At 40.8% G+C, this 27599-nt stretch overlaps 1 protein-coding gene across 1 annotated transcript in view; it reads right to left on the bottom strand.

Moving 5' to 3' along the window:
* The window catches only part of WDR72 (WD repeat domain 72), a 255749-nt gene that overhangs the window by 86063 nt on the left and 142087 nt on the right, over positions 1-27599 (bottom strand). The window contains exon 14 of the mRNA XM_044277077.1: positions 26729-26937. Within this exon, the coding sequence (XP_044133012.1) occupies positions 26729-26937 (209 nt within the window). The remainder of the gene's footprint in view (positions 1-26728; positions 26938-27599) is intronic.

Consider the following 27599-nt stretch of genomic DNA (forward strand, 5'->3'; position numbering starts at 1 on the left):
GTCTACATAACTTCGGCACATCCACCGCCGCTTCTTAATGTAAGTCAGCTTCCTAGATTCCTTACATTTAGACAATTTTTTATGCCTAAATCAGCCCAAACAACACCCACTTTTTTAGACCTGGCGTGAGCGGGGGGAAAGTTGCAGATTGCAATCTGGGCCAGAAATACACCTAATATAGGCATATTTCTGGTTAGTTAATGACCCCCTATATCTTTAAAGTGCAGTTTATAAAGTAAGCTAAGAGCACTAGCTGTTGTGAGGGTGATGGGAATGTGACATAAGTATATTGGGAACTGGATTCTTCATGCTAAGTACTAAATTGTTTAGAATCACTATTTCACCCTGATGAAATCTAGCAAGGCTTAGAACTGATAATAGTTCTGTAGCCAGTGCTAAAGAATTGAAGAATACCACGTTGGTGCATTGGTGCACGTTAGACTGATGAGAGTAACCCCACCAAATGGGAAAGTAACCACACAAAAATGGTGAACCAAGTCCTCCATCCTTTCCCAACCGCACAAAGCTGTTAAAGAGGACCTTTCATGGGTTTGTAGATAGTGAGGTAAATATCTGTACCTGCCGTGTACCCCCGCCGTGCTGCCACCCTGCCTGTTTTTTTTAAAATAGCGCTCCTGCGCCCCATTATGGCCCTCCACAATTTTCGCGCTCAGTATGCTAATACTGAGCATCGGAGCAATAATGGGGAGGAGACGCATTCTTTCTCTGTGGGCGTCTCCTTCTCCCCTGGCTGTGATGCTCTGCGCTGCAATTGGACAGCGCTACAGCCAGGGGAGAAGGAGACGCCCACAGAGAAAAACTGTGTCTCCTCCCCATTGATCCGATGCTCAGTATTAGCATACTGAGTGCGAAATTTGCGGGGGGCCAAACGGGGTGCAGGAGCGCTATTTAAAAAAAAAAACAGGCATGATGGCAGCACAGATATTTATCTCACTTACTACAAACCCATGAAAATTCCTCTTTAAGGGGAAGTTGTATGAAGTGATGGTTTAGCATGCTCTTACTTCTCTTCAGAAAGTCTCTTAGACTAATTTCACATCTCCGGCAGCAGTTCCGGCTGGGTGTTCCAACACTGCCAGATGCAAATGGAATGCCTGCCAGCCCCATTAACTAAAATGGGGTGTGGAAGAGAGCCGGCCACAGTCCAACAAATATGCCAAGAACCTCTACTGGAATTGGCTGCCGAATCACAATGCTGGAGATTTTAAACTAGCCTTAAAGAGTTGCATAGAGTAGAAAGAAATATGCCCAGTGGATACTTTAAAGGGGTTCTCTGGGCAGCAGATATTGACAACCTATACTCAGGATAGGTTATCGATATCAAATTTGTGGGGGTCCAACACTTGGCACCCCCGCAGCCCTAGAAACTGAAGAGTGTATGGAGCCAGATGCAAAGGACTCTTAGTGCTGGGGTACTGCAACTCAAGTGAATGGGAGCTGAGTTTTAGTGCGCAGGCAACGTTAACTACACAGAGTGCAGAGCCTTTTGCTTCTGTTCTGTATACTGTTCATTTACAGCACTGTGGAAGCCTGAAACAGATTAGTGAGGGTGCCGAGTGTCTCACCCCCACTGATCTGATTCTGATACTGAAGATTTATTCTGTAGATAGGTTTCACGAATATTGAGGAGGGGAGGGACACCAGAAAGTCAACAGAAGGGAGAAGACAAAGAACTAGGCCTCAAGGCTAGGGATAAGGGAAAGGTCACCTTCTAGGAAACCCCTAGATCTGACCCTGACTCCTGTCGGAATGTATAGACCTTGAAGGTGGAAAAATACATATGCTGGAACCTAAACCATAGGAGCCCTGAGATACCCTAGAGATAGTGAAAGGGAATGAGACTACTGGTTCCTTCCCAGGTGAACAAACCAGAGTCTTCCTGAGGCCTAGTAACAACAAGCACAAGTAAACAACCAAATACAGAGAGCCGTACAACTTATCTTATGGAAAATGGATGAGCAGGAACACAGGTAAGGTCCACACACCAACTCTTCCAAATCCAAGCAGTAAATATCAACTACATGGTATAAAGTGTGAAACCAAACTAAATAGGGAAGCAGTAATGACCACCCAGCTGCACCTGACAAGAGGTGTGGTCATTACCAACAACAACACTGAGAATCAAGAGACTGTCCCTCTGTGTCATGCCCTGCTCAGGTTATGTGCGGAGGTCTGCCAGGTTAGCAGAACATGTGTAGCCTTTTGTTTTGGAATTGAGCTGTATCCGCCTCCCTTCAGGTGCACTGGGTGGGGTCGTTGGTATGAGTTTAAATTGTGCCCACTCCCAGTGTCCTGTGCGGGTTATAGCTTCTGTCTTGCTGAGAGGAAGGGAGGAAGGAAGGATTTGCTGTTCCTGCTCACTAACAAGATAAGTTGGTTTTGTTTTTCTTGTGGGTGTCTGTCTAGGCTGTTAGAGAGAGACGCCTGCCTCCTCCAGGTCCTGAGGGAGCAGGCTGCCTCATTTCCCCTTTCACCATCTTAGGGATTTTAGGGTATCTTCAGCCTAGGCACAGTGACACATTCATTCCCACCTTCAGGGTCTGAACGTGGGCATAGAAGTCTAGGAAGAGCTGGTAGGGATTTGTCAGGAGGTGACCTTTTTCCCCAGCTTCTTGCCTAGACACTTGTTTGGTTGTATTCTGTGTATCTTGTATCCTGTCCAGCGTGACATTATAACCCACCAATACTTTGACTGCCATTTCTTAACTGTTTTGAGATGGAGTCAATTGATGCGCTAGTTGATCGCATGCAGGGATTATCCCTAGAGGTTGCTGATCTGCGTAATTCGGTCACACAGTGTCAGAATGATCTGGCATCAGGTGCAATTCGAGGAAGTCAAATTTATGGGGAGCCTAAAATCGCTCTCCCTGATAGATTTGCAGGGAGTGTGGATGACTTTATCCGCTTTAAAGAGTCATGCAAGCTGTATTTTCGGCTACGTCCATCTTCATCTGGTGATGAGAGTCAGAGTGTAGGGATAATCATATCCTTGCTTAAAGGGGACGCACAATCCTGGGCCTTTTCTCTGCCGTCCAGTTCTGTGGCCCTCCGGTTGGTGGAAGAATTTTTTAAAGCCTTGGGATTAATTTATGATGATCCAGATCGGGTCTTGATGGCGGAATCTAAATTGCGTAATTTATTACAAGGTGAACATACTGCAGAGGCTTATTGCATTGAGTTTAGGAGATGGGCTACTGAGTCAGAGTGGAATGACCCCGCGTTACATAGTCAGTTTTGTCAGAGGTTATCTGAGAGATTGAAAGATGCCCTTGCTTTTCATGAGTACCCAGATTCATTGGAGAATGCTATGTCTTTTGCAGTACGGTTAGATAGACGTATTAGAGAGAGGTGTAAGGTTCCCTCCGCACAAGGGATCCCTTCCGTGAGTGCTTTCGTCTCACCTGCTCCCCAGGGTGATATGACATGTCACTCTGGGGTAGGGGAGGAACCCATGCAGCTGGGTCAGGTGTCTATCCGTTCTGGTAGTAGGAACTTTAGGAGGTTGCATAAACTATGTTATTACTGTGGGAAAAGTGATCATTTACTTAAAGAAAAAAAAAAACATCCCTGACTCTTGATAGTGTGAATGGGGTGGTGGAGCAAGCAGGTATGCGAGCTCCCTGTAATACTCGTTTTCTCCTTCCAGCTATGGTGGCGCTAGAGTCAAAAAAATTGGGGTTGAAGTATTCATTGACTGTGGTGCTGGGGTAAACCTTATTGATTTTCTTTTTCTTCAAAATCTGGGTCTAAGAGGGGCCTACAATCTGATCAGAATCAAGGAAGGGGATGAGTGAAAAATGGCCTTCAACACGCACGAGGGTCATTTTGAGAATCTGGTTATGCCTTTTGGGTTAAGTAACGTGCCAGCAGTATTTTAGCGATTCGTCAATTACGTTTTCCATCATTTTGTGGGGAGGTTCGTGGTAGTTTACTTGGATGACATTCTAATTTACTCTCCTGATCTGAAGACCCATCAGGATCACGTGAGACAAGTTTTGTTGATCCTTCGGGAAAAAAAATTATATGCCAAATTGGAGAAATGTGTGTTTTCTGTGCAGGAGCTTCCGTTTCTGGGATATCTGCTTTTTGACTGGTTTTCGTATGGACCCCGAAAAGGTCCGGGCGGTTCTGGAATGGGACCGACCGGAGAATCAGAACGCTTTGATGCGGTTTTTGGGGTTTACTTATTATTATAGAAAATGTATCTTGAACTATTCTACCATTGTAAAACCTCTGACCGATATGACTAAGAAGGGTGTCAACGTCTCTGTCTGGTCGAATGAGGCATTGCAGGCCTTTTTTAGGCTGTTAAGGAATGTTTTGCGTCTGCTCCCATTCTGGTACAGCCCGATGTTTCTCAGCCATTCGTGGTGGAGGTTGATGCATCAGAAGTGGGGGTTGGAGCAGTGCTGTCGCAGGGTTCATCTACTGGCAAATGGGTTCCGTGTTCTTTTTTTTCCAAGAAGCTCTTGGTCGCCAAGAGGAATTATAATGTAGGAGATAGGGAATTGCTGGCCATCAAATTGGCCTTTGAGGAATGGTGTCACTGGTTGGAGGGGGCGTCTCATCCCGTTACGGTATATATTGATCATAAGAATTTGGCTTACCGGGGGCGGAGCCAACTGTGGAGCAGGAAGGTTGCATGTGGAGTGAGCTCCTGCTCTTTGAGCTTATTTTTTACATTTTATAGGCATGAATTTCTAAAATAAGTGGCTCTGAAGACGCTGATAAGAAGGGGAGAAGACCCAGCTTCCTTATCCCCTTGAATGTGCCTTATTTAGGGCGAATCTTTGGATTACAGACGCAAGGCTTGTTCCCCTGCAAGCGCCGGAGTCTGAGCTCCAGGCAGAGAGCAGAAGCCGACGGAGGTCAAATAGTCCCGTCTCAAGCAAGTTACAGGGCCCCCTTGGGCCGAACATGTAAAGAAATCATCGGTGGACTTCAGCACTTAGAAGCCCAGCCAGTGCCTAATAGGTGAGTGCCGCTGGTCACCGCAGGAGACCTGCAGTAGGCGCGGCCGCAGTAGTTCCGGCCAGAGCTGCTGCCGGCTCTGCAGAGCAGAGCCGATCCTCTGTGCACACAGCGCCTGGCTCCCTGTGTGAGCCGCCTCTCATACAGCCAGGAATAAGGCCTAATACATCACTGGGCACTACATTGGGCCCTCTGTTTGTCCCTGGGACATAACATGCACTGGCTGAGGGACACAGCTTTCAATACCTGGCGCAGTGATTGAGTCACTTGACTCTTCACTCCTTATGGGGCACTGACTGTTAAAACTCTGAGTCTGCATATATTAGAAATCTGAGTAATTTAAAGGTAGAGGAGTGAAGCCTGCTGCTGAGCAGTACAACTCTTGCCTTTTTCCGCGGTTTATACCCCAATTGAAGGAGCCGCAATACAAATACAGTCTTGGCTCTGCTACATTAGATTAAACTGCGGCAGAAATCCCGCTTTTTCCTGCGGTTTATGATCCATAAACGGACAACATAATAAGAAATCCTAACAGTTGACTGGAAAACATCTGAGAGGCATATGGAGCTAATATAATATGCAATGAGTGTTGCTCCAGATTCCTGACCCAGCTACATCCACAACCCATTCAGACAATGAGATGAAAAGATACTTATTTGGCATCACATCAGCCTCCTCTTCTTTTTTTCATATATATATATGTAACTAAAGCAGGACTACTACCCCCATCTGTTAATCCCTTCCTAAGCGATTTCGGATTACTGTTCTTTTAGGAGATTATGTGTAAATCCAAAGGTCATAACACAGAAGACAAGACTGCTAAAATGCCCCCAAAAAATCCTCAGACCATCTTAAAAATTTGCACAATACACCTGCAAACGACGAGCCTAGCAGCACCAAAATGAAAAGCAAAAGCAAATTCTTTGCCTCTCATGACCCAGGTTCAGGGTCAGAATCTGAAGAAGAAACCCTAGAACAAGACCAGAGCGATCAAGAAGATTTAAAGAGATACATTAAAACACTGCCGACTACTGACCATATGAGGGACTTGTTCAAAGAATTTACCAATACCCTTAAGACAGATCTGGCAGAAAAAAAAGCTGATGTAAAACAAATATACACCAGAGTTTCCACTCTTGAAGACGCAAATGAGAAAATTGCTCAACATGCGACTCAACTTGAAGACACGGCACAAAGACAACAAAAAGAACTCTATGAGCTCAAACTACATGTTGATGATCTAGAAAATAGGTCAAGACGAAACAACCTACGTGTCAGAGGTTTAACTGAGCAAGTGGAAGATAAAGATGTTCACGGTGTTCTCCAGCAGATCTTTCTTGAACTATTAGGCAAAGAAGGGGAAGAAGACCTAGGAATTGAATGGACGCATAGAGTATTTAAACCAAGGAATGCTCCTAAGGACTCTCCAAGAGATGTTTTATGTTATATTTTGAGCTTTCGTCTTAAGGAGGACATTCTCAGGAAGGCTCGCTTAGCCAAGATTATTAACTACGAAGGTTGGGAAATCACTATCTTTTAGGACGTTTCCAAATATACACTTGATAAGCGCAGGCAACTGTCGACCTTCACTAGAGCATTGAGGGAAAATAGAATCAAGTACAGATGGCTATATCCTTTCGGGATACTGATAACACATAAAGGCAGACCTTTTACGGTCAGAACACCTGACAAACTGGCAACAGTTATCCCTAAACTCAACATTGGACAATTTGAAGTTCCGGACTGGACCCAGGAAAGTTCTACGGATCCATTCCCAGGCCTACCTGAAATTGATAGATGGGAAAGACAGTGTACGCCCAAGCAGAGAAGGATGGGAGGTTTTGAGACGCCTCTCCCCAAAGCACCCAGGAAAAATGCCAGGGGTCCTTGCCAGGCTGATGTGAGCCATATATCCTTTTACAATGTCATACAACTGTTAATGTTTACATGTTTCTATCGCACTGCTCTGTCTGAAATTTAATATATCTTTATTGCTGCTGGGTTAGTACCCCGGGTTTTTACTTGTCACGTTATCTTAACCCAGAAATACTGACGTAGTTTGGTGACAGTTAGTGTCCCTACCCTTGTTGTGGAGGCACTAGGTGTTATCTGAATATATTTGATTGTTCTTTTATAATACTCTTAAAATACCACTTGGTGTTACGTATTTTATCTCCCCCCCACCAAGTAGATTATCTAGTGTGAAAAACTCTGACCCACTAGGTTCTTGACGCAGTCTCCTAGTGGACCAGACACTGTTTTGTTCCCCTCAGTACTATACTCAAAGGTTTGAGGTGTACTGACAATGTTATCCCTCTGTTCTATGTTTACATACCAGTCATCTAAACCACTAGATAAGAAAACAAAGGTATATGTAACATGACTGAAATATCATGTGTTTCTTTTAATGCAAATGGCTTGAATATCCCTGCAAATAGAGCCCAAGTCCTAAGGCTTTTCCATAAAAACAAAGTTGATGTATTACTGTTACAGGAAACTCACTTTAAGAAATTGTTCACTCCTATTACTAAGCATTACTTTTACACACAATGGTTCAATGCATGCTCAGCAACACAAAAGAGAAAGGGCGTTTCAATAGTTTTTAACAAAAACACACACTTTGTCAAATCGGATCTAATGGTGGACCCAGAAGGGCGGTTTATCTTTATCAAAGGTAAGATAAACGAAAAATGTTTTACCTTCGCTAGCGTTTATGCCCCTAACGATAATCAAACTGCCTTTTTTAAACAACTATTTAACAAACTGGAGGACTTTGCAGAAGGTTCATTGATTGTAGGGGGAGACCTTAATCTTTCCCTGGAACCAAACCTAGATAATTCTCAGGGTAAAACTCACGTTACTGCCCGTACTCTGAGGGTAGTTAAAAAACTTCTCCAACAAAATCAGTTAGTGGATGCTTGGAGAGCAATGAATCCTACAGTTAAATATTATTCATTCTTCTCCAAAGTTCATCAAACCTACACTAGGATTGATTACCTTTTTGTCAATCAAAATGACCTAGGCTGTATCAAAAAGATTGAGTATGACCCGATCCTGCTCTCTGACCATGCCCCGCTTAGAATGACCTTGACCTATGGCCTTACCAATAAAACTCCAGGACTTTGGAGACTGAATGAAAGTTTGCTGTCGAGAAAGGAGAATTTGTATCTATTGTCTAGACATATTAATAACTTTTTTAATGAAAACCTAGGAAATAGTAAATGTACCGCCCTCATCTGGGAAACTCATAAGGCGGTTTTGAGAGGCGCCTTAGTTCAGATAGGTGCGAGGGAGAAAAAAGCCAAACAAAAGGAAATGGATGAAATTTTGCATAAAATTAGACTTTTGGAAAGCTCGCATAAAAAGGCAGTTAATAGTGTATGTGAAGCGGAGATCACACGCCTAAGAATAAGATTGAAGGAAATTTTGAATGCCCTGTCACAGAAATTTTTGTTTATGGCTAAATATAAACACTACATGTATGCGAACAAATGCGGAAAGGTCCTGGCGAACTTAGTTCGCAAGACTAGATCTGCCACGAATATCCCCAAAATCAAACCGGACCCTTCCTCGAATAAAATCCTTTATGAATAAAAAAAAAAAAGATTGTGGAGTGTTTTAAAGAATATTATAGCAAACTTTTTAATCTAAACAAAGCAGAGATTAACCCAGAGATTAGAAAAAAAGAAATTGGTAAATATCTTGAGAATGTAAACTTTCCTGAATTGTCTAAACTTCAACTAGAACAGTTAGAGGCCCCTTTTACAATAGACGAGATTAAGCAAGTTATTAACTCGCTAGAAAATGGTAAGTGTCCCGGACCAGATGGATTCTCATCCAGTTACTACAAAAAATTCTAAGATGTATTGGCCCCTTACTTAGAGCAGTATTTAAATGGTGTCTCTCTGGCCTCTCCGCTCAGAACAGAATCTACGTTGGCTCACATTTCAATTATTCCGAAAGAGGGTAAGGATAATATGCTATGTATGAATTACAGGCCTATTTCGTTACTAAACGTAGATATTAAGATTTTTGCCAAACTGATCGCAGATCGGATGAAGAAGCTGATGCCCCTTTTAGTAGATCCTGACCAAGTTGGCTTTATAGTGGGTAGAGAGGCCAGAGACAACACCATCAGGGTGTTCCATCTGATTCAACAAGCTAAAATTAAAAAGGTCCCCCTAGTTCTAGTTTCGACTGATGCCGAGAAGGCGTTTGATCGCCTCAACTGGCACTATCTTCAGTCGGTACTCCATAAAGTTAAACTCCCACAAATCTAAATTGACAAAATTATGTCTCTTTATGTATCGCCTTCTGCTTGCGTTAAAGCCAATGGGGTTCTGTCTTCTCCTTTCTCGATAGCAAATGGAACCAGACAGGGTTGCCCCTTATCCCTGTTATTATTTGTCTTGTGCTTAGAACCTTTCTTAATAAAAATAAGAACCAACCCTGGTATTAGAGGCTTTCCCGCCCACTCTAGGGAACACAAGATTGCAGCGTTTGCTGATGATACACTTCTTACAATAACTGAACCATTGACCTCTATTCCAGAAATTCTCAAAGAATTTAACTCGTTTAATGAGGTTTCGGACTTTAAAGTTAACTTGAACTGAATTATTTAATATTAATATAGATGCTAGCACATGGAGTAAGATTATTAAGAATAGCCCACTAAAACACACGTCCAATTTTATTACTTACTTAGGTGTCAAAGTTTATAGAGACCTCCAGAAACGTATTGTAAAAACTTTCTACCCCTACTGACTAACACTGAAACTCTACTGAAGGAATGGAGCTCTAATTGGATTTCCTGGTTCGGCAGAGTCAGCTTAATTAAGATGGAAATTTTACCCAGATTTTTGTATTTATTTCAGACACTTCCGGTGGAAATCCCCCCTGCTTTTTAAAAAAAACTAAAATTGATGCTGACTAAATTTATTTGGCAGAACAAACAGAATAGAATTAAATATGCTACATTGGTTAGACATAAATTAAAGGGAGGTATAGGGCTTCCAGACTTTGAACTCTACTATAAAGCATCAGTTCTCACTAGAATATTAGATTGGATCCCAGATCCTACTACCAAAAGGTGGGTAGAATTAGAACAGGATTCAGTTAAGACATCGCTATTTGCATTACTCTGGAGGACCCCTCAATATGCCGAAAACCTGGCTGTGGTAGATAACCAAATTACCAAAGCCACACTTAGGAAGTGGCACTCTATTATACGTTCCCTAAAGATTCCAACTCGGAAAGATACCAGAGCCTTTCTCTGTAGCTTTATACCCCATGACTGGCATGCCTTAACTAAATTTCTAAAAGCAAATAAGAAATTCGCGAGAATGCAAGTGAGAAAGTTTTTTAGAGGGGGACGCTTGATTCCCATAAAGGACTTTCTCACCAACTTTGGGAAAGAGATAATCACAAACGATCAATATGGTTTATTGGCTGCTCAATTGACAAGTTGGTTTAAGGATCATGTTGATCCATTGGATACTGTTCCTTTGTATCGATTATTACTAAACGACACCCCTGGAGACCATTTAATCTCCAAATGTTACAAAATATTAAACGACTCAGACACAATCCCGCCCCATCTTGAAAGATGGAATAAGGAACGAGACAAACAGTTTAATGAAACGCAAATAGAATTCTTGTTAAGCAAGACACTTACCTTCTCTCAATCCTACAAATATCAAGAGATGCAATATAAACTAGTTACACGATGGTACAAAATTCCTACTTTGCTTCATAGGATTAATCCAGATATTTCAAACCTATGTTGGAGGTGTAGTAGTGGAATAGGAGACTATACACACATTTGGTATACTTGTCCTAAGATTGTTCCCTTCTGGGAAAGGTTTAATGATATCATTAATGATGTTTTTAAGTCTAAGGTAAAAATTTTGGCGGAATTAGTCTTGTTTTGCCTATTTGATGTTAGTCAGATACCTATTAAAACCGATTTGTGTTTACACCTCCTTAACGCGGCCAAAATATTGGTGCCTAAGTTTTGGCTTCAACAGGATCCTCCAACGATAAGAGACTGGATAACAGAAGTATTACAGTTACGTGATTTTGAAAAGCTCAAATGGACCCTGGCGCAAAATCTCTCGAAATATAATGATACTTGGGACGCATGGGACATTTATTTGACCCCGGAAAAGTATACTTGTTTGTATTCAAGTTCGAATTTATGATCTGGTTAATTGATTGCTGATAATAACCCTTTGCTTTCAGACAGTTATTCATATTAATCAACCAAATGACTGGTATTCTTTATATGTTCTTCCTTGGTTTTGCCGTTTGTTCCGTTTATACCTCCCTCACCCCCCCCCCCCCCCACACTATCCTTTGTCTATGTCTTTCTTTTTATTTCTCAATTTTTTATGTTTATCTCTTGTTGAAATTTTGAAATCATCATATCTTGTTTTCAAACAGTGTTTTATGCTTTGAAGTGAATTAACTTTAAACATGCACGATATTTTTTTGTTTTATAACGAAATTTCCTTGATAATCAGATGAAGAGAAAATATTTAATTGTTCTAAAAATTATAATAGCCTTTTGTTTGCTATTGAAAATAATACAAATTTATAAGAATTTGGCTTGCCTGCAATCTGCCAAGCGTCTGAATCATAGACAGGCTAGATGGTCACTGTTCTTTACCAGGTTCAATTTTGTGGTTACTTTTCGCCCAGGGGTTAAAAATGTCAAGGCAGATGCGTTGTCTTGCAGTTTTCCTGGGGGATGTGATTCAGAGGATCCTGCTCCGATTTTGGCTGATGAGGTGATGGTCTCCGCTCTGTACCCCAAATTGGAGATGGAGGTGTTGGGAGCCCAGGAGGGGGCTCCTGGTTTTTGTCCCCCAGGGAGGTTGTTTGTTCCTGATGGACTGTGATACAAGGTATTCAAGGAACATCACAATACTGTCCTTGCTGGACATCCTGGTGGTAAGTCCACCTTTGATCTTGTGTTCCGGAGGTTCTGGTGGCCCGGGTTACATAAGAGTGTTGAAGATTACGTAGCAGCCTGTGAAACCTGTGCACGGTCAAAGGTTGCTCACGTTCGACCTTCTGGTTCACTTCTTCCTTTATCTATTCTGTCTCGTCCTTGGAAACACTTGTCTATGGACTTTATTACAGATCTGCCAAGTTCCTCCGGGAAAACAGTAATTTTGGTGGTTGTTGACCGCTTTAGTAAAATGGCTCACTTTGTATCGTTAGCTAGTCTGCCCAATGCAAAGACTTTTGCTCAGATTTTTGTTTATAATATCGTGAAATTACATGGCATTCTCTCAGATGTGGTTTCTGATAGGGGCACGCAGTTGGTCTCGAGGTTTTGGAGGGCGTTCTGCTCTCGGCTTGGCATTTTACTTTTGTTCTCTTTGGCTTTTCATCCGCAGTCGAATGGGTAGACAGAGCGTACTAATCAAGAGACCTACTTGAGGGGCTTTGTGGCTTGAAATCAGGAGGACTGGTCCTCATTCTTATCCCTAGCAGAGTTTGCTTGTTCTGGTTGATGGAAATTTAGAGTTCAAAATCTCTAGGGTTCTCGACTCAAGAGTTCTTCGGGGTTCCCTTCAGTACCTGGTACACTGGAGGGGATACGGCCCTGAGGAGAGGATGTGGGTTCCGGCTGTGGATGTTAGTGCCAGTCGACTGATGAGGACTTTTCACAGATCCCACCCGGAAAAAGTTGGGCCGGGGTGTCCAGAGGTACTGTCATGCCCTGCTCAGGTTATGTGCGGAGGTCTGTCTGTTTTGGAGTTGAGCTGTATCCGCCTCCCTTCAGGAGCACTGGGTGGGGTCATTGGTATGAGTTGAAATTACGCCCACTCCCAGTGTCCTGTGCGGGTTATAGCTTCTGTCTTGCTCAGAGGAAGGAAGGAAGGATTTGCTGTTCCTGCTCAGTAACAAGATAAGTTGGTTTTGTTTTTCTTGTGGTTTTCTATCTAGGTTGTTAGAGAGACGCCTGCCCCCTCCAGGTCCAGAGGGAGCAGGCTGCCTCTTTCCCCCTTTCACCATCTTAGGAATTTTAGGGAATCTTCAGCCTAGGCACGGGGACACGTTTATTCCCACCATTAGGGTCTGAACGTGGGCATAGAAGTCTAGGGAGAGCTGGTAGGGATTTGTCAGGAGGAGACCTTTATTCCCAGCTTCTTGCCTAGACACTGGTTTGGTGGTCTTCTGTGTATCTTGTATCCTGTCCAGCGTGACACCCAGTTCCAGCTGAAGAAAAACAGCCCCAAAGCATGATGCTGCCACCACCATTCTTCACTGTGGGTATGGTGTTATTTTGGTGATGTGCATTGTTGTTTTTGCACCAAACATATATTTTTGGAATTATGGCCCAAAAGTTTAACATTGGTTTAATCAGACGATAACACCTTTTGGAAGACTTCAGATGTGTTTTTGCAAAATGTAGCCTGGCTTGGATTTTTTCTTTGTAAGAAAAGGCTTTCGTCTTGCCACTCTATCTCATAGCCCAGACATATGAAGAATATGTTAGATTGTTGTCACATGTACCACACAGCCAGTACCTGCCAGATTATCCTGCAACTCCTTAATGTTGCTGTAGGTCTCTTGGTAGCCTACCAGACCAGTTTTCTTCTTGTCTTTTCATCAATTTAGGAGGGACGTCCAGTTCTTGGTAATGTCACTGTTTTCTCCACTTGATGATGACTGTCTTCGCTGTGTTCCATGGTATATCTAATGCCTTAGAGATACTTTTGTACCCTTCTCCTGACTGATATCTTTTAACAATGAGATCCCTCTGTTGCTTTGGAAGCTCTCTGTGGACCATGGCTTTTGCTGTGAGATGCGATTAAGAAAATTTCAGGAAAGACCAAATACTGTAGAGCAGCTGAACTTTATTTAGGGTTAATCAGAGGCACTTTAAATGATGGCAGGTGTATGCTGACTCCAATTTAACATGATTTTGAATGTGATTGCTTAATTCTGAACACAGTTACATCCCCAGTTATAAGACCTACTGTATACAATCACATTATTTTTGTTTTATTTTGTTTTCTTTCCTCCACCTAAAATATTTCAGTTTGTTTTTCAATTAAGTGGTACAGGTCATAGGTCACATTAAAGGTGGAAAAAGTTCTGAGATTTATCTTTGTCTAATATTTTTACAGCACAGAAACCTAACATTTTAACAGGGGTGTGTAGACTTTTTATATCCGCTGTATGTATGTATGTATATATACAGACGTGGACAAAATTGTTGGTACCCTTTGGTCAACGAAAGAAAAAGTCACAATGGTCACAGAAATAACTTTAATCTGACAAAAGTAATAATAAATTAAAATTCTATAAATGTTAACCAATGAAAGTCAGACATTGTTTTTCAACCATGCTTCAACAGAATTATGTAAAAAAATAAACTCATGAAACAGGCATGGACAAAAATGATGGTACCCCTAACTTAATATTTTGTTGCGCAACCTTTTGAGGCAATCACTGCAATCAAACGCTTCCTGTAACTGTCAATGAGACATCTGCACCTCTCAGCAGGTATTTTGGCCCACTCCTCATGAGCAAACTGCTCCAGTTGTGTCCGGTTTGAAGGGTGCCTTTTCCAGACTGCATGTTTCAGCTCCTTCCAAAGATGCTCAATAGGATTGAGGTCAGGGCTCATAGAAGGCCACTTTAGAATAGTCCAATTTTTTCCTCTTAGCCATTCTTGGGTGTTTTTAGCGGTGTGTTTTGGGTCATTGTCCTGTTGCAAGACCCATGACCTGCGACTGAGACCAAGCTTTCTGACACTGGCTAGTACATTTCTCTCTAGAATTCCTTGATAGTCTTGAGATTTCATTGTACCCTGCACAGATTCAAGACACCCTGTGCCAGACGCAGCAAAGCAGCCCCAGAACATAACAGAGCCTCCTCCATGTTTCACAGTAGGGACAGTGTTCTTTTCTTGATATGCTTCATTTTTTCGTCTGTGAACATACAGCTGATGTGCCTTGGCAAAAACTTCGATTTTTGTCTCATCTGTCCACAGGACATTCTCCCAGAAGCTTTGTGGCTTGTCAACATGTAGTTTGGCATATTCCAGTCTTGCTTTTTTATGATTCGTTTTCAACAATGGTGTCCTCCTTGGTCGTCTCCCATGTAGTCCACTTTGGCTCAAACAACGACGGATGGTGCGATCTGACACTGATGTTCCTTGAGCATGAAGTTCACCTTGAATCTCTTTAGAAGTCTTTCTAGGCTCTTTTGTTACCATTCGGATTATCCGTCTCTTAGATTTGTCATCAATTTTCCTCCTGCGGCCACGTCCAGGGAGGTTGGCTACAGTCCCATGGATCTTAAACTTATGAATAATATGTGCAACTGTACTCACAGGAACATCTAGTTGCTTGGAGATGGTCTTATAGCCTTTACCTTTAACATGCTTGTCTATAATTTTCTTTCTGATCTCTTGAGACAGCTCTTTCCTTTGCTTCCTCTGGTCCATGTCGAGTGTGGTACACACCATATCACCAAACAACACAGTGATTACCTGGAGCCATATATATAGGCCCAATGGCTGATTACAAGGTTGTAGACACCTGTGATGCTAATTAGTGGACACACCTTGAATTAACATGTCCCTTTGGTCACATTATGTTCTGTGTTTTCTAGGGGTACCATCATTTTTGTCCATGCCTGTTTCATGAGTTTATTTTTTTACATAATTCTGTTGAAGCATGGTTGAAAAACAATGTCTGACTTTCATTGGTTAACATTTATAGAATTTTAATTTATTATTACTTTTGTCAGATTAAAGTTATTTCTGTGACCATTGTGACTTTTTCTTTCATTGACCAAAGGGTACCAACAATTTTGTCCACGTCTGTATATATATATATATATATATATATATACAGTACAGACCCCAAAAGTTTGGACACACCTTCTCATTCAAAGAGTTTTCTTTATTTTCATGACTATGAAAATTGTAGATTCACACTGAAGGCATCAAAACTATGAATTAACACATGTGGAATTATATACATAACAAAAAAGTGTGAAACAACTGAAAATATCTCATATTCTAGGTTCTTCAAAGTAGCAACCTTTTGCTTTGATTACTGCTTTGCACATTCTTGGCATTCTCTTGATAAGCTTCAAGAGGTAGTCACCTGAAATGGTTTTCACTTCACAGGTGTGCCCTGTCAGGTTTAATAAGTGGGATTTCTTGCCTTATAAATGGGGTTGGGACCATCAGTTGCGTTGTCGAGAAGTCAGGTGGATACACATCTGATAGTCCTACTGAATAGACTGTTAGAATTTGTATTATGGCAAGAAAAAAGCAGCTAAGTAAAGAAAAACGAGTGGCCATCATTACTTTAAGAAATGAAGGTCGGTCAGTCAGAAAAATTGGGAAAACTTTGAAAGTGTCCCCAAGTGAAGTCACAAAAACCATCAAGCGCGACAAAGAAACTGGCTCACATGCGGACCGTCCCAGGAAAGGAAGACAAAAAATCACCTCTGCTGCAGAGGATAAGTTCATCCGAGTCACCAGCCTCAGAAATTGCAGGTTAACATCAGCTCAGATTAGAGACCAGGTCAATGCCACACAGAGTTCTAGCAGCAGACACATCTCTAGAACAACTGTTAAGAGAAGACTGTGTGAATCAGGTCTTTATGGTAGAATATCTGCTAGGAAACCACTGCTAAGGACAGGCAACAAGCAGAAGAGACTTGTTTAGGCTAAAGAACACAAGGAATGGACATTAGACCAGTGGAAATCTGTGCTTTGGTCTGATGAGTCCAAATTTGAGATCTTTGGTTCCAACCACCGTGTCTTTGTGCGACGCAGAAAAGGTGAACGGATGGACTCTACATGCCTGGTTCCCACCGTGAAGCATGGAGGAGGAGGTGTGATGGTGTGGAGGTGCTTTGCTGGTGACACTGTTAGGGATTTATTCAAAATTGAAGGCATACTGAACCAGCATGACTACCACAGCATCTTGCAACGGCATGCTATTCCATCCGGTTTGCGTTTAGTTGGACCATCATTTATTTTTCAACAGGACACCTCCAGGCTGTGTAAGGGCTATTTGACCATGAAGGAGAGTGATGAGGTGCTGCGCCAGATGACCTGGCCTCCACAGACACCGGACCTGATCCCAATCGAGATGGTTTGGGGTAAGCTGGACCGCAGAGTGAAGGCAAAAGGGCCAACAAGTGCTATGCATCTCTGGGAACTCTTTCAAGACTGTTGGAAGACCATTTCAGGTGACTACCTCTTGAAGCTCATCAAGAGAATGCCAAGAGTGTGCAAAGCAGTAATCAAAGCAAAAGGTGGCTACTTTGAAGAACCTAGAATATGACATATTTTCAGTTGTTTCACACTTTTTTGTTATGTATATAATTCCACATGTGTTAATTCATAGTTTTGATGCCTTCAGTGTGAATCTACAATTTTCATAGTCATGAAAATAAAGAAAACTCTTTGAATGAGAAGGTGTGTCCAAACTTTTGGTCTGTACTGTATATATATATATATATATATATATAAACTCCTGCCCATCTGAGCTTTAACTAATACATAGTTCTTTTCCCTGACTCACCTCTAAGCACAGCTGATACACAGGGTCTCAAGCTCCAGCTCAAGCTCCAGCCCTTAGCAGGTTAGCTCACCGAACACAAGCCCATACAGGGAAGAGATCTGGCAACACACAGCCTCGTGGACCCTCAGCCCTCCTGGCTGAGACCACCCAGAGCCTCTCTAGGCCTCTGTTTCCAAGTCTTCTTTTCACTGACTGACATCCAGAGGGTTGGTTTTATCCCTCCTTGATTACACCAGGCCTCACCTGCGATCACCTACAACAAAATACTACACCCCTACTGGAAGGGTGTGAACTGGCAGATCCGACTACCAAACCTATCCACCAGTCCCAATAAAATCCAGCCCAAAACAAAACGTAAACAAAACTTTCTCAGCAAACTACTCTTTGCTAACACCCCTGCAGCTTTCTGGATTTTGTTAATCTCACCCAGCTTAGGTATCTGTGCGGGATATACATGCCTTCCAGCACATATACTGTCCACATAACCACAATACAGTGAGGAACAGAAGTATTTGAACACCCTGAGATTTTGCAAGTTCTCCCACTCTTAAAGACAAAATAAATAAAAAATCCAGGAAATTGTATGATTTTTAAATAATTTATTTGTCTAAGTATTTGAACACCTAAGAAACAGCAAGAATTCTGACTCTCAAAGACCTGTTACTGTGCCTTTAAAAAGTCTACCTCTACTACACTCAGTAATCTAACTTAGTAGCACCTGTCTGGGCTCTTTAAAGACACCTGTCCACCCCACAGTCAGTCAGACACCAACTACTACCATAGGCAAGACCAAAGAGCTGTCAAAAGGCACCAGAGACAAAATTGCGGACCTCCACGAGGCTGGAAAGGGCTATGGGGCAATTACAAAGCAACTTGGAGAAAATAGATCAACTGTTGTAGCAATTGTTAGAAAATGGAAGAGGCTAAAGAAAACTGTCAGTCTCCCTCGGACTGGGGCTCCATGCAACATCTCACCTCGTGGGGTATCACTGATGATAAGCAAGGTGAGGAATCATCACATAACTACAGGGGAGGAGCTGGTCAATGCCATGAAGAGGGCTGGAACCACAGTTTTAAAGGTCACTGTCGGTAGAACACTACGATGTCATGGTTTCAAATCATGCATTGCACAGAAGGTACCCCTGCTCAAGTCATCACATGTCCAGGGCCGTCTGAAGTTTGCCAATGACCATCTGGATGATCCAGAGGAGGCATGGGAGAAAGTCATGTGGTCAGATGAGACCAAAGTAGAATTTTTTAGTCTAAACTTCACTCATCGTGTTTGGAGGAAAAAGAAGGATGCGTAGCATCCCAAGAACACCATTTCTACTGTGAAGAATGGGGGTGGTAACATCATGCTTTGGGGGTGCTTTTCTGCGAAGGGGACAGGACGACTGCACTGTATTAAGGAGAGGGTAAATGGGGTCATTTATTGTGAGATTTTGAGCAACAACCTCCTTCCCTCAGTCAGAGCATTGAAGATGGGACATGGCTGGGTGTTCCAACATGACAACGACTTGAAGCACACAGCCAGGATAACCACGGAGTGGCTCCGTAAGAAGCATATCAAGGTTCTGGAGTGGCCTAGCCAGTCTCCAGACCTAAATCCAATAGAACATCTTTGAAGGTAGCTGAAACTCCATATTGCTCAGCAACAGCCCCAAAACCTGACAGATCTAAAGGAGATCTGTGTGGAGGAGTGGGCCAAAATCCCTGTTGCAGTGTGTGCAAACCTGGTCAAGAACTACAGGAAACGTTTGACCTCTGTAATTGAAAACAAAGGCTTCTGTACCAAATATTAATGCGGATTTTCTCAGGTGTTTAAATACTTATGTTCAGCAGTGCAAGACAAATAAAGTCTTTAAAAATCATACAATGTGATTTCCTGACATTTTTTTTTATTCTGTCTCTCAGATTGGGAATTTCAGACCCATCCATGATTTCTAAGTAGGAGAACTTGCAAAATCGCAGGGTGTTCAAATACTTCTGTTCCTCACTGTATATACTTTTGCTGTTCATTATATTAACTCCTACTTTGAAGCAGAAGATTAACAGCATTTTTCTCCTAATAAAAGCTAAGTTTTTTACAGACTGAAAAACATAGCTAAATAAATAAAGAGTGACGTTCTTCACAATTATATTACATGACACATTGTTCTTTATCTCTGTCGCTTCAGGTGCCATATTTTTAATTGTAAACTGTTTCATTTTTTTTCTACCCCAGCGTTATCAGCAATTATTATCACCACAAATGGTATCTATAGATTAAAAAGCATATTAAAAAAATAAAAATAAAGAAATAACTTGCCTGCATTATGTTATCTGTGAGATTTTATATTAGCACCAAAATATCAATCTTCTGTTGTTCCAGCTTGTGGGACATTGCCTAGCTACATTGAATGTTTGTACTAGTATTTTTCCTTTTTAATGTATTTCATTGTATTGATAGTTTACGCTACTATGCACATTGGATGCAACTAATTTACCATTAGTTCAGCCTTTCAAGTACGTATCTCTGCATGCACTATAAAACAGCTGATGACAGTCCAGCTACAACCAGGCTATATAACAGAGCCACATATAACATTTTATGGATGTGTTTCTGTGTTCTTGCTATTTGTGAAAATCCCAAAATAAAACCTACAACTGAGGAAACAGAATAAAAAAATAATATACATGGTAATAATTACAGGGAGTGCAGAATTATTAGGCAAGTTGTATTTTTGAGGATTAATTTTATTATTGAACAACAACCATGTTCTCAATGAACCCAAAAAACTCATTAATATCAAAGCTGAATATTTTTGGAAGTAGTTTTTAGTTTGTTTTTAGTTTTAGCTATTTTAGGGGGATATCTGTGTGTGTAGGTGACTATTACTGTACATAATTATTAGGCAACTTAACAAAAAACAAATATATACCCATTTCAATTATTTATTTTTACCAGTGAAACCAATATAACATCTCAACATTCACAAATATACATTTCTGACATTCAAAAACAAAACAAAAACAAATCAGTGACCAATATAGCCACCTTTCTTTGCAAGGACACTCAAAAGCCTGCCATCCATGGATTCTGTCAGTGTTTTGATCTGTTCACCATCAACATTGTGTGCAGCAGCAACCACAGCCTCCCAGACACTGTTCAGAGAGGTGTACTGTTTTCCCTCCTTGTAAATCTCACATTTGATGATGGACCACAGGTTCTCAATGGGGTTCAGTTCAGGTGAACAAGGAGGCCATGTCATTAGATTTTCTTCTTTTATACCCTTTCTTGCCAGCCACGTTGTGGAGTACTTGGACGTGTGTGATGGAGCATTGTCCTGCATGAAAATCATGTTTTTCTTACCTTGCAGACTTCTTCCTGTACCACTGCTTGAAGAAGGTGTCTTCCAGAAACTGGCAGTAGGACTGGGAGTTGAGCTTGACTCCATCCTCAACCCAAAAAGGCCCCACAAGCTCATCTTTGATGATACCAGCCCAAACCAGTACTCCACCTCCACCTTGCTGGCGTCTGAGTCGGACTGGAGCTCTCTGCCCTTTACCAATCCAGCCATCTGGCCCATCAAGACTCACTCTCATTTCATAAGTCCATAAAACCTTAGAAAAATCAGTCTTGAGATATTTCTTGGCCCAGTCTTGACGTTTCAGCTTGTGTGTCTTGTTCAGTGGTGGTCGTCTTTCAGCCTTTCTTACCTTGGCCATGTCTCTGAGTATTGCACACCTTGTGCTTTTGGGCACTCCAGTGATGTTGCAGCTCTGAAATATGGCCAAACTGGTGGCAAGTGGCATCTTGGCAGCTGCACGCTTGACTTTTCTCAGTTCATGGGCAGTTATTTTGCGCCTTGGTTTTTCCACACGCTTCTTGCGACCCTGTTGACTATTTTGAATGAAACGCTTGATTGTTCGATGATCACGCTTCAGAAGCTTTGCAATTTTAAGAGTGCTGCATCCCTCTGCAAGATATCTCACTATTTTTGACTTTTCTGAGCCTGTCAAGTCCTTCTTTTGACCCATTTTGCCAAAGGAAAGGAAGTTGCCTAATAATTATGCACACCTGATATAGGGTGTTGATGTCATTAGACCACACCCCTTTTCATTACAGAGATGCACATCACCTAATATGCTTAATTGGTAGTAGGCTTTCGAGCCTATACAGCTTGGAGTAAGACAACATGCATAAAGAGGATGATGTGGTCAAAATACTCATTTGCCTAATAATTCTGCACGTAGTGTATTTACAACTGTGATTATTTCTTGGTTCCCAATGCAAAGCCTGGAATACTATTGTTTATAGTCAAGACTTTTCTCCATCTCCTTTGTAAGGTCCATATATGATTGCATAAATCTGTGGAAAAGAGCAGGTTACTGTGAACAAGAACCCAATATTGATTTTTCTGCGGTGCAGTAAAGCATCTCCATTCTATTTGGCTCCTGTCAGAGACACTCTTTAACAGCTGGAGTCAAATTGCACTATTTACAGCAAGAGTCCTTGTCAAGCGGACCATAAGTATTCTAACAATACACTATTCAAATGGCACTTTGCCACACAAATCGCTGACTTGATGAATGCCCTTTGTTGGAAGAAGAAGAGGCAGATATCAAAGTTTTTATTTCTATGTTTCTTAAGGAAATGCTTTACATGAAAAAACTAATATGCCGCCTCTTGTCGAGGTCATGTTTCAGCCTTGCCTGGGAGCGAATGAGTTAAACTTTTCCTTAAAGCGCCTATTAAAGAATGGAACGTCAGGATTGTGCTGTTGAAATTAATTAAAATCTGCTTAGATACATCAAAGATGCTTGACAACATTAATATGGATCTTGTGTCAACTGCATTTGTCACACAAGGCCAAGCAGTGGCCTTCTGTTACCGGGAGTTCACTCGGCACGTGCACTACAATAACGAAATAAGAAAGGACAGGGGACCATGAAATTGAGGCATTCTTCTTTTGTAACCCAGATTTACATGAGCACAAATACTGTGACACAGCAAACTCTTTGAAGTGCGGCTGTGCTGAACAGGCCTCTTCCTGCATTGATACGCAAATCTGAATAGATTAACCTGCAGGTCTCTCCAAGAGCATGACAACAGCGGTAAGTGAGATATAACCAGAGGAAACACATTGCCCCAGCATTGTGCTCTGCAATAGCACATTTACCGCCATATAGTATGAACTTAAACACTAAAATAAAAAAAATTAAATGTGATGGAAAATGGTTTCTAAATTTCTGCATCTAAAGATTAAATTTTCATGCATGTAAGCAAAAGATACCTTAAAAAAAGGAAAAAGAAATGTGTAAACATGAAAAAAAAACATTTGTTTCTATAAAACATATTAATTCCCTTCCCTTTTTATATTGAGTCATTGGAGTATAAGTGATGTAAAAAATGCATAAAATTTAAGAATTGTAAAAAATGACACTGAAAAAAGCAGGCAAAAAAAATATGCCTGAATGAAACATTCAGGCATATTTTTTTTTGCCTGCTTTTTTTCAGTGCCATTTTTTAAAATAAGTTTTCAACCAATTTCTTTCACCTTTTGTAATCCTTTTTTTTTAGCATTTTTTCTGTAACTGTATATAGTAACTGTATATTTAGATCAGGTGTTCCTTTCAGATGTTTTTTCACTTCACAGAATTCTATGGAAAAAAATGTCTTAAGAAAAACACCATATCCAGAACAGGTGTTGACAAAAAGACCCCCCAAAAATGCAAAAAAAATAAAAAATACAAAAGCAAAAGCCATACCCAGAACAGCGGTTGACCAAAAAATGCAAAAAAAAAAAATATATATATATATATATATATATATATATATATATATATATATATATTAAAACTACAAAAGCCATACAAAAACTGCTTTATCTGTAGTGAATTTTATAATTCACTATAGGCTTTAAAGTGACATCAGGCCACATAAAAACAGCAAAAAAATGCTATTAAAAACATAGCAAAAAATGTCCAAAAACCTATAAAGTGTAAATCCACCCTAAATCATTTACAGCCAATCTGTGACCATAAATTGTGTCAATATAAACAATATTAACAGAGTTCTACTCTAATATAATATAGCTTTTCCTAGCATCAGCATACATAGTGCTCACACTTTATAATAAAAACTGTCAGTACTAGAGGCTCCCAGGGACCAAAAATCAATGTGCCCAGTGAAAGTCAATGAAAATTCAATTTTATTTGCATGATTAATGCACTACTCCACCCACAATGTTTATCTAACTAAAGATAAACAGTTTCAGTGTGGCCATGCATACCAGTGTACAAAAAATATAGTAATATGCAGAGTCTTAAAATAAATACTGAAGCATGGGAGGCGGCATCCCACACAGAACTATGCAGCCCACAATATGGTACATAGTGCAATGTCATACTGTGCAATATATCATGAGCCTAAGGAAACACAGCTTCAATACAGCTTTGTGCATGATCTGTATATTTTGTGACAATGGCGGAATCCATTCCCATCATTGGCTCTATTTCTGTCTCTGGTTCTTAAACATGATCAGCTACCACATTAAACAGAATATTAGGAGTGTATGATTTAGCATTTTAAATGTATTGATTATTGGGTATAGCTCAAGTCAATGGACTACTGAAAGAAAAATGTTTCCTTAGAACTATATACTAGGTTGACGGTAGTGGGTTTCGTGATGACAGACCCTTTCCATATGCTGTATTAGGGTATATGAATATCATAGAGAGGATCCCCAATCTGGACCCCCTTCTATGAGCCTGTACAGAGGCCCAGTCTCCCGTTCTGGTGGACTCAAGCTGTCCTTTTATGTGTATTACTTGGACAGTCATATATCTGAATGGCTGCCATGCAAAACTACATTTGAAATGCCTGGCTGGCTGTGGCTTTTCTCAGCAGAAATCAACTGTATGCCATAAGAGGAGCCAGACCAGCGGTGATCAGTTAATTGCCCCTAGGGTTGTCATTCTGAAAGACATTTACAGTAGGACACAGAGTGCCTCATAGATGGTTTTAGATACTAATATAGACTTATATGTCTAGATGTTCTTACACTAAAGGATTCTGTATCCTGGAGGTAAACAAAAGGACACAGATTTGCTGAGCTCAACAATCATTTCCAGAATCCAGTTCTAAAGTCCTAAATTGTAAAGTTGATATAATTGAAAATGTCTGGCACGCTACGTGCTCAAGGTTGGAGGCACTGTATAATCTGGATTACCTTCTAATTTATTTATCCATAAAAGTTGTAAAACTAAAATGTAGCCACCCAATTTTCTCATGTAACCTCTTTTGCATTAGTGAAAAATCATATCCTTTAAACAGTTAACATACCATAATTGTGCTTAGCTGAATATTATCCAAAAAAGAAACTGATAAAAAAGAATATACAAAAGGCTAAAACAATAGTATAAAGTCTACACTTTAGGCTACTTTCACACAGCGTTTTGGCTTTCCGTTTGTAAGATCCGTTCAGGGCTCTCACAAGCGGTCCAAAACTGATCAGTTTTGCCCTAATGCATTCTGAATGGAAAAGGATCGACTCAGAGTGCATCAGTTTGCCGCCATTCAGTCACCATTCCGCTCTGGAGGCAGACACCAAAACGCTGCCTGCAGCGTTTTGCTGTATGCCTGACGAAGTGGAGCCAAACGGATCAGTCCTGGCACACAATGTAAGTCAATGGGGACAGATCCGTTTTCTCTTACACAATAGAAAACTGATCTGTCCCCTATTGACTTTTAATGGTGTTCAAGACAGATTCGTCATGGTTATAAAATACATAATACAACTGGATCCATTCATGACGGATGCATACGGTTATATTATTGTAATGGAAGCGTTTTTGCAGATCCATGACGGATCAGCAAAAAACTCTAGTGTGAAAGTTGCCTTAAATATATCAAAACATAGCTGTAATGTGTGAAAACTCTTAATGCAATTGCCTTAGGCTAGGTTCATACATTACAGTTGAATCATTTTATTACAACCATAGCTTTGTGCTAGAATTTGTACAAAATCTCAACAAACCTCATAGCTCATCCACCATTTGCAAACAAAGTCTAAAATTGTCTTCATAAATCAGCACTAATTACATTTTTCTATAAATGCTCTCTAGTCTTCTGGTCTCTTAAATGAGGCAGAAATTATATAATTTGAAATACTTAATATTTGGAGGATTAAGCTTGGCGGGGAAGGGAGGGATTTGCTAGGGGGGATTCGATAAGTGATGATGTAATCCTGCTGCAAGTCAACCACACTAGAAAAAGTAACATCCTGTCAATACTCAAGAGCAGTGGCTGGCCTGTTGGTCATACAGGGATCTTATGATCTACGGTAGGTGCCCATAATGAAATGGTAGAAAATGTGTGGATATAATAGTGGAGTGTTAGCACTATGTGAGTGAACATAAATTTTGGAGTACTATATATTGCTCCAAAAAGTGGAAATATGAAAAGGGGGCATGGCCTAAGATGTACCCTTTGTGCCAAAATTCCATCACAATCCTAGAGAGAAATTCTGTCTCAAAGTAAATCAACCAGTTGGTTTAGAGTTAGACAAGATGTATCATCCAGCCTGAGCCCCTGTGATTGTAAATCTGCCCTGATGTGTCTAAATAATTTGCAACATGAGATACAATCAAATGTATTATACATGAAACAGCATGTATATTACATAGTTGATACGGTTGAAAAAGACGTCCATCAAGTTCAACCAAGGGATAGGTGGGCACCCGACTCCCAGAATATATATATATATATATATATATATGTATATTGGCTAAAATAAAATTTGCACATGATGCATAGTCACTTTCCAAATTAATGGTCTCTACTCTCTCCCACCTTTATGGTTCAATACATTTTTCTCGGGCTGGCTTAGCAATGAAAAGACATGTTTGATACATGACTGTTGCAGCAATTCTATACTGTATATACTAACATCACCGATGACCAATAAGGCCAAGTAAATAATAACTGTAAGAGGACAATGGAACCATTTGCATTGGGCAGTCAAGGGATGTAAGCCAAAAAAGTTTGGAAAGTTTGGAAAATCCCTACAATGAAGGCTCCCTGCAAGCCTGTAATTCTCTATACATTTAATCATTTAATCTAAATCGTATATATCATTTTATAACAATAACCGTATATAATGATAAATATACTGTTTTCTTACTTTGTTCGATGACTTCTCAGGAAGATGCATTAGATTGTGAGAGAGGGCTCCAAGTTTGTTAGAACTTGACGACTTGAAAGTTGCTTTACTGTGTCGTGGAGTCTCATGGAAAGTGGTCATCATGGAGTCCTTTACATTAGTGGCAAAATCATCACAAGCTGTAAGGATCGCTTTTGCCATTTCACCTGTTTCATGACGTTCTAAAGTCCCTGTCATAAAAGAAATTCATGCATTGAAACATACAGCTATGAAGGTCATAGGCATGGACTTTTCGGTGTAGGATACTACAATTCAATATCTATATAGACAACCCAACTGGCATTATTCAAGCTAAATTTTTTATCCCTCCAACCTTATTGTTTAACCGTCAATACATGTTGTCAAAGGTGCATAGAAAATACTAAACATCACCATTTATGAAAATAAAATCCTGGCTCAGCTGGGCTAACTTATTTTTAGCCTTTGGAACACAGTTAAGTCTTAGTAGAGTGTGGCGAAACCAACCTCGCCACTGGGTTTTGGAGAGGCCTGTTTAAACGCCTCTTGCCTCAGGATTATGGCCCATACTAACTTTTAAACCCCTGAACCTATTCCAGGGAATTTTAGATAGGTTTGTCCCCAAGTTATACTGTTTAAATTGATGTAAGTTATATGTATGGACAATGTAACCTCACAAAGTTGTAACAATTTATAATAAGTGTAACTTGTCATCTTGGGAGGAATATGCTGGGTGTGTTTCTATTATCCCATTGTGCCATTGTCCCATTGTGTGTTTAAATGGTGATGTCTGTCCTGTTGTCTCTACATGTGTATTGGCGATCTCCCTTTGTCCTGAGAGATAATTGGATTGCCCTCGGTTGTCTCCGGGACA

This window comes from Bufo gargarizans, chromosome 2 (assembly GCF_014858855.1).
Source record: "Bufo gargarizans isolate SCDJY-AF-19 chromosome 2, ASM1485885v1, whole genome shotgun sequence".
In the NCBI taxonomy this organism is placed as follows: domain Eukaryota; kingdom Metazoa; phylum Chordata; class Amphibia; order Anura; family Bufonidae; genus Bufo; species Bufo gargarizans.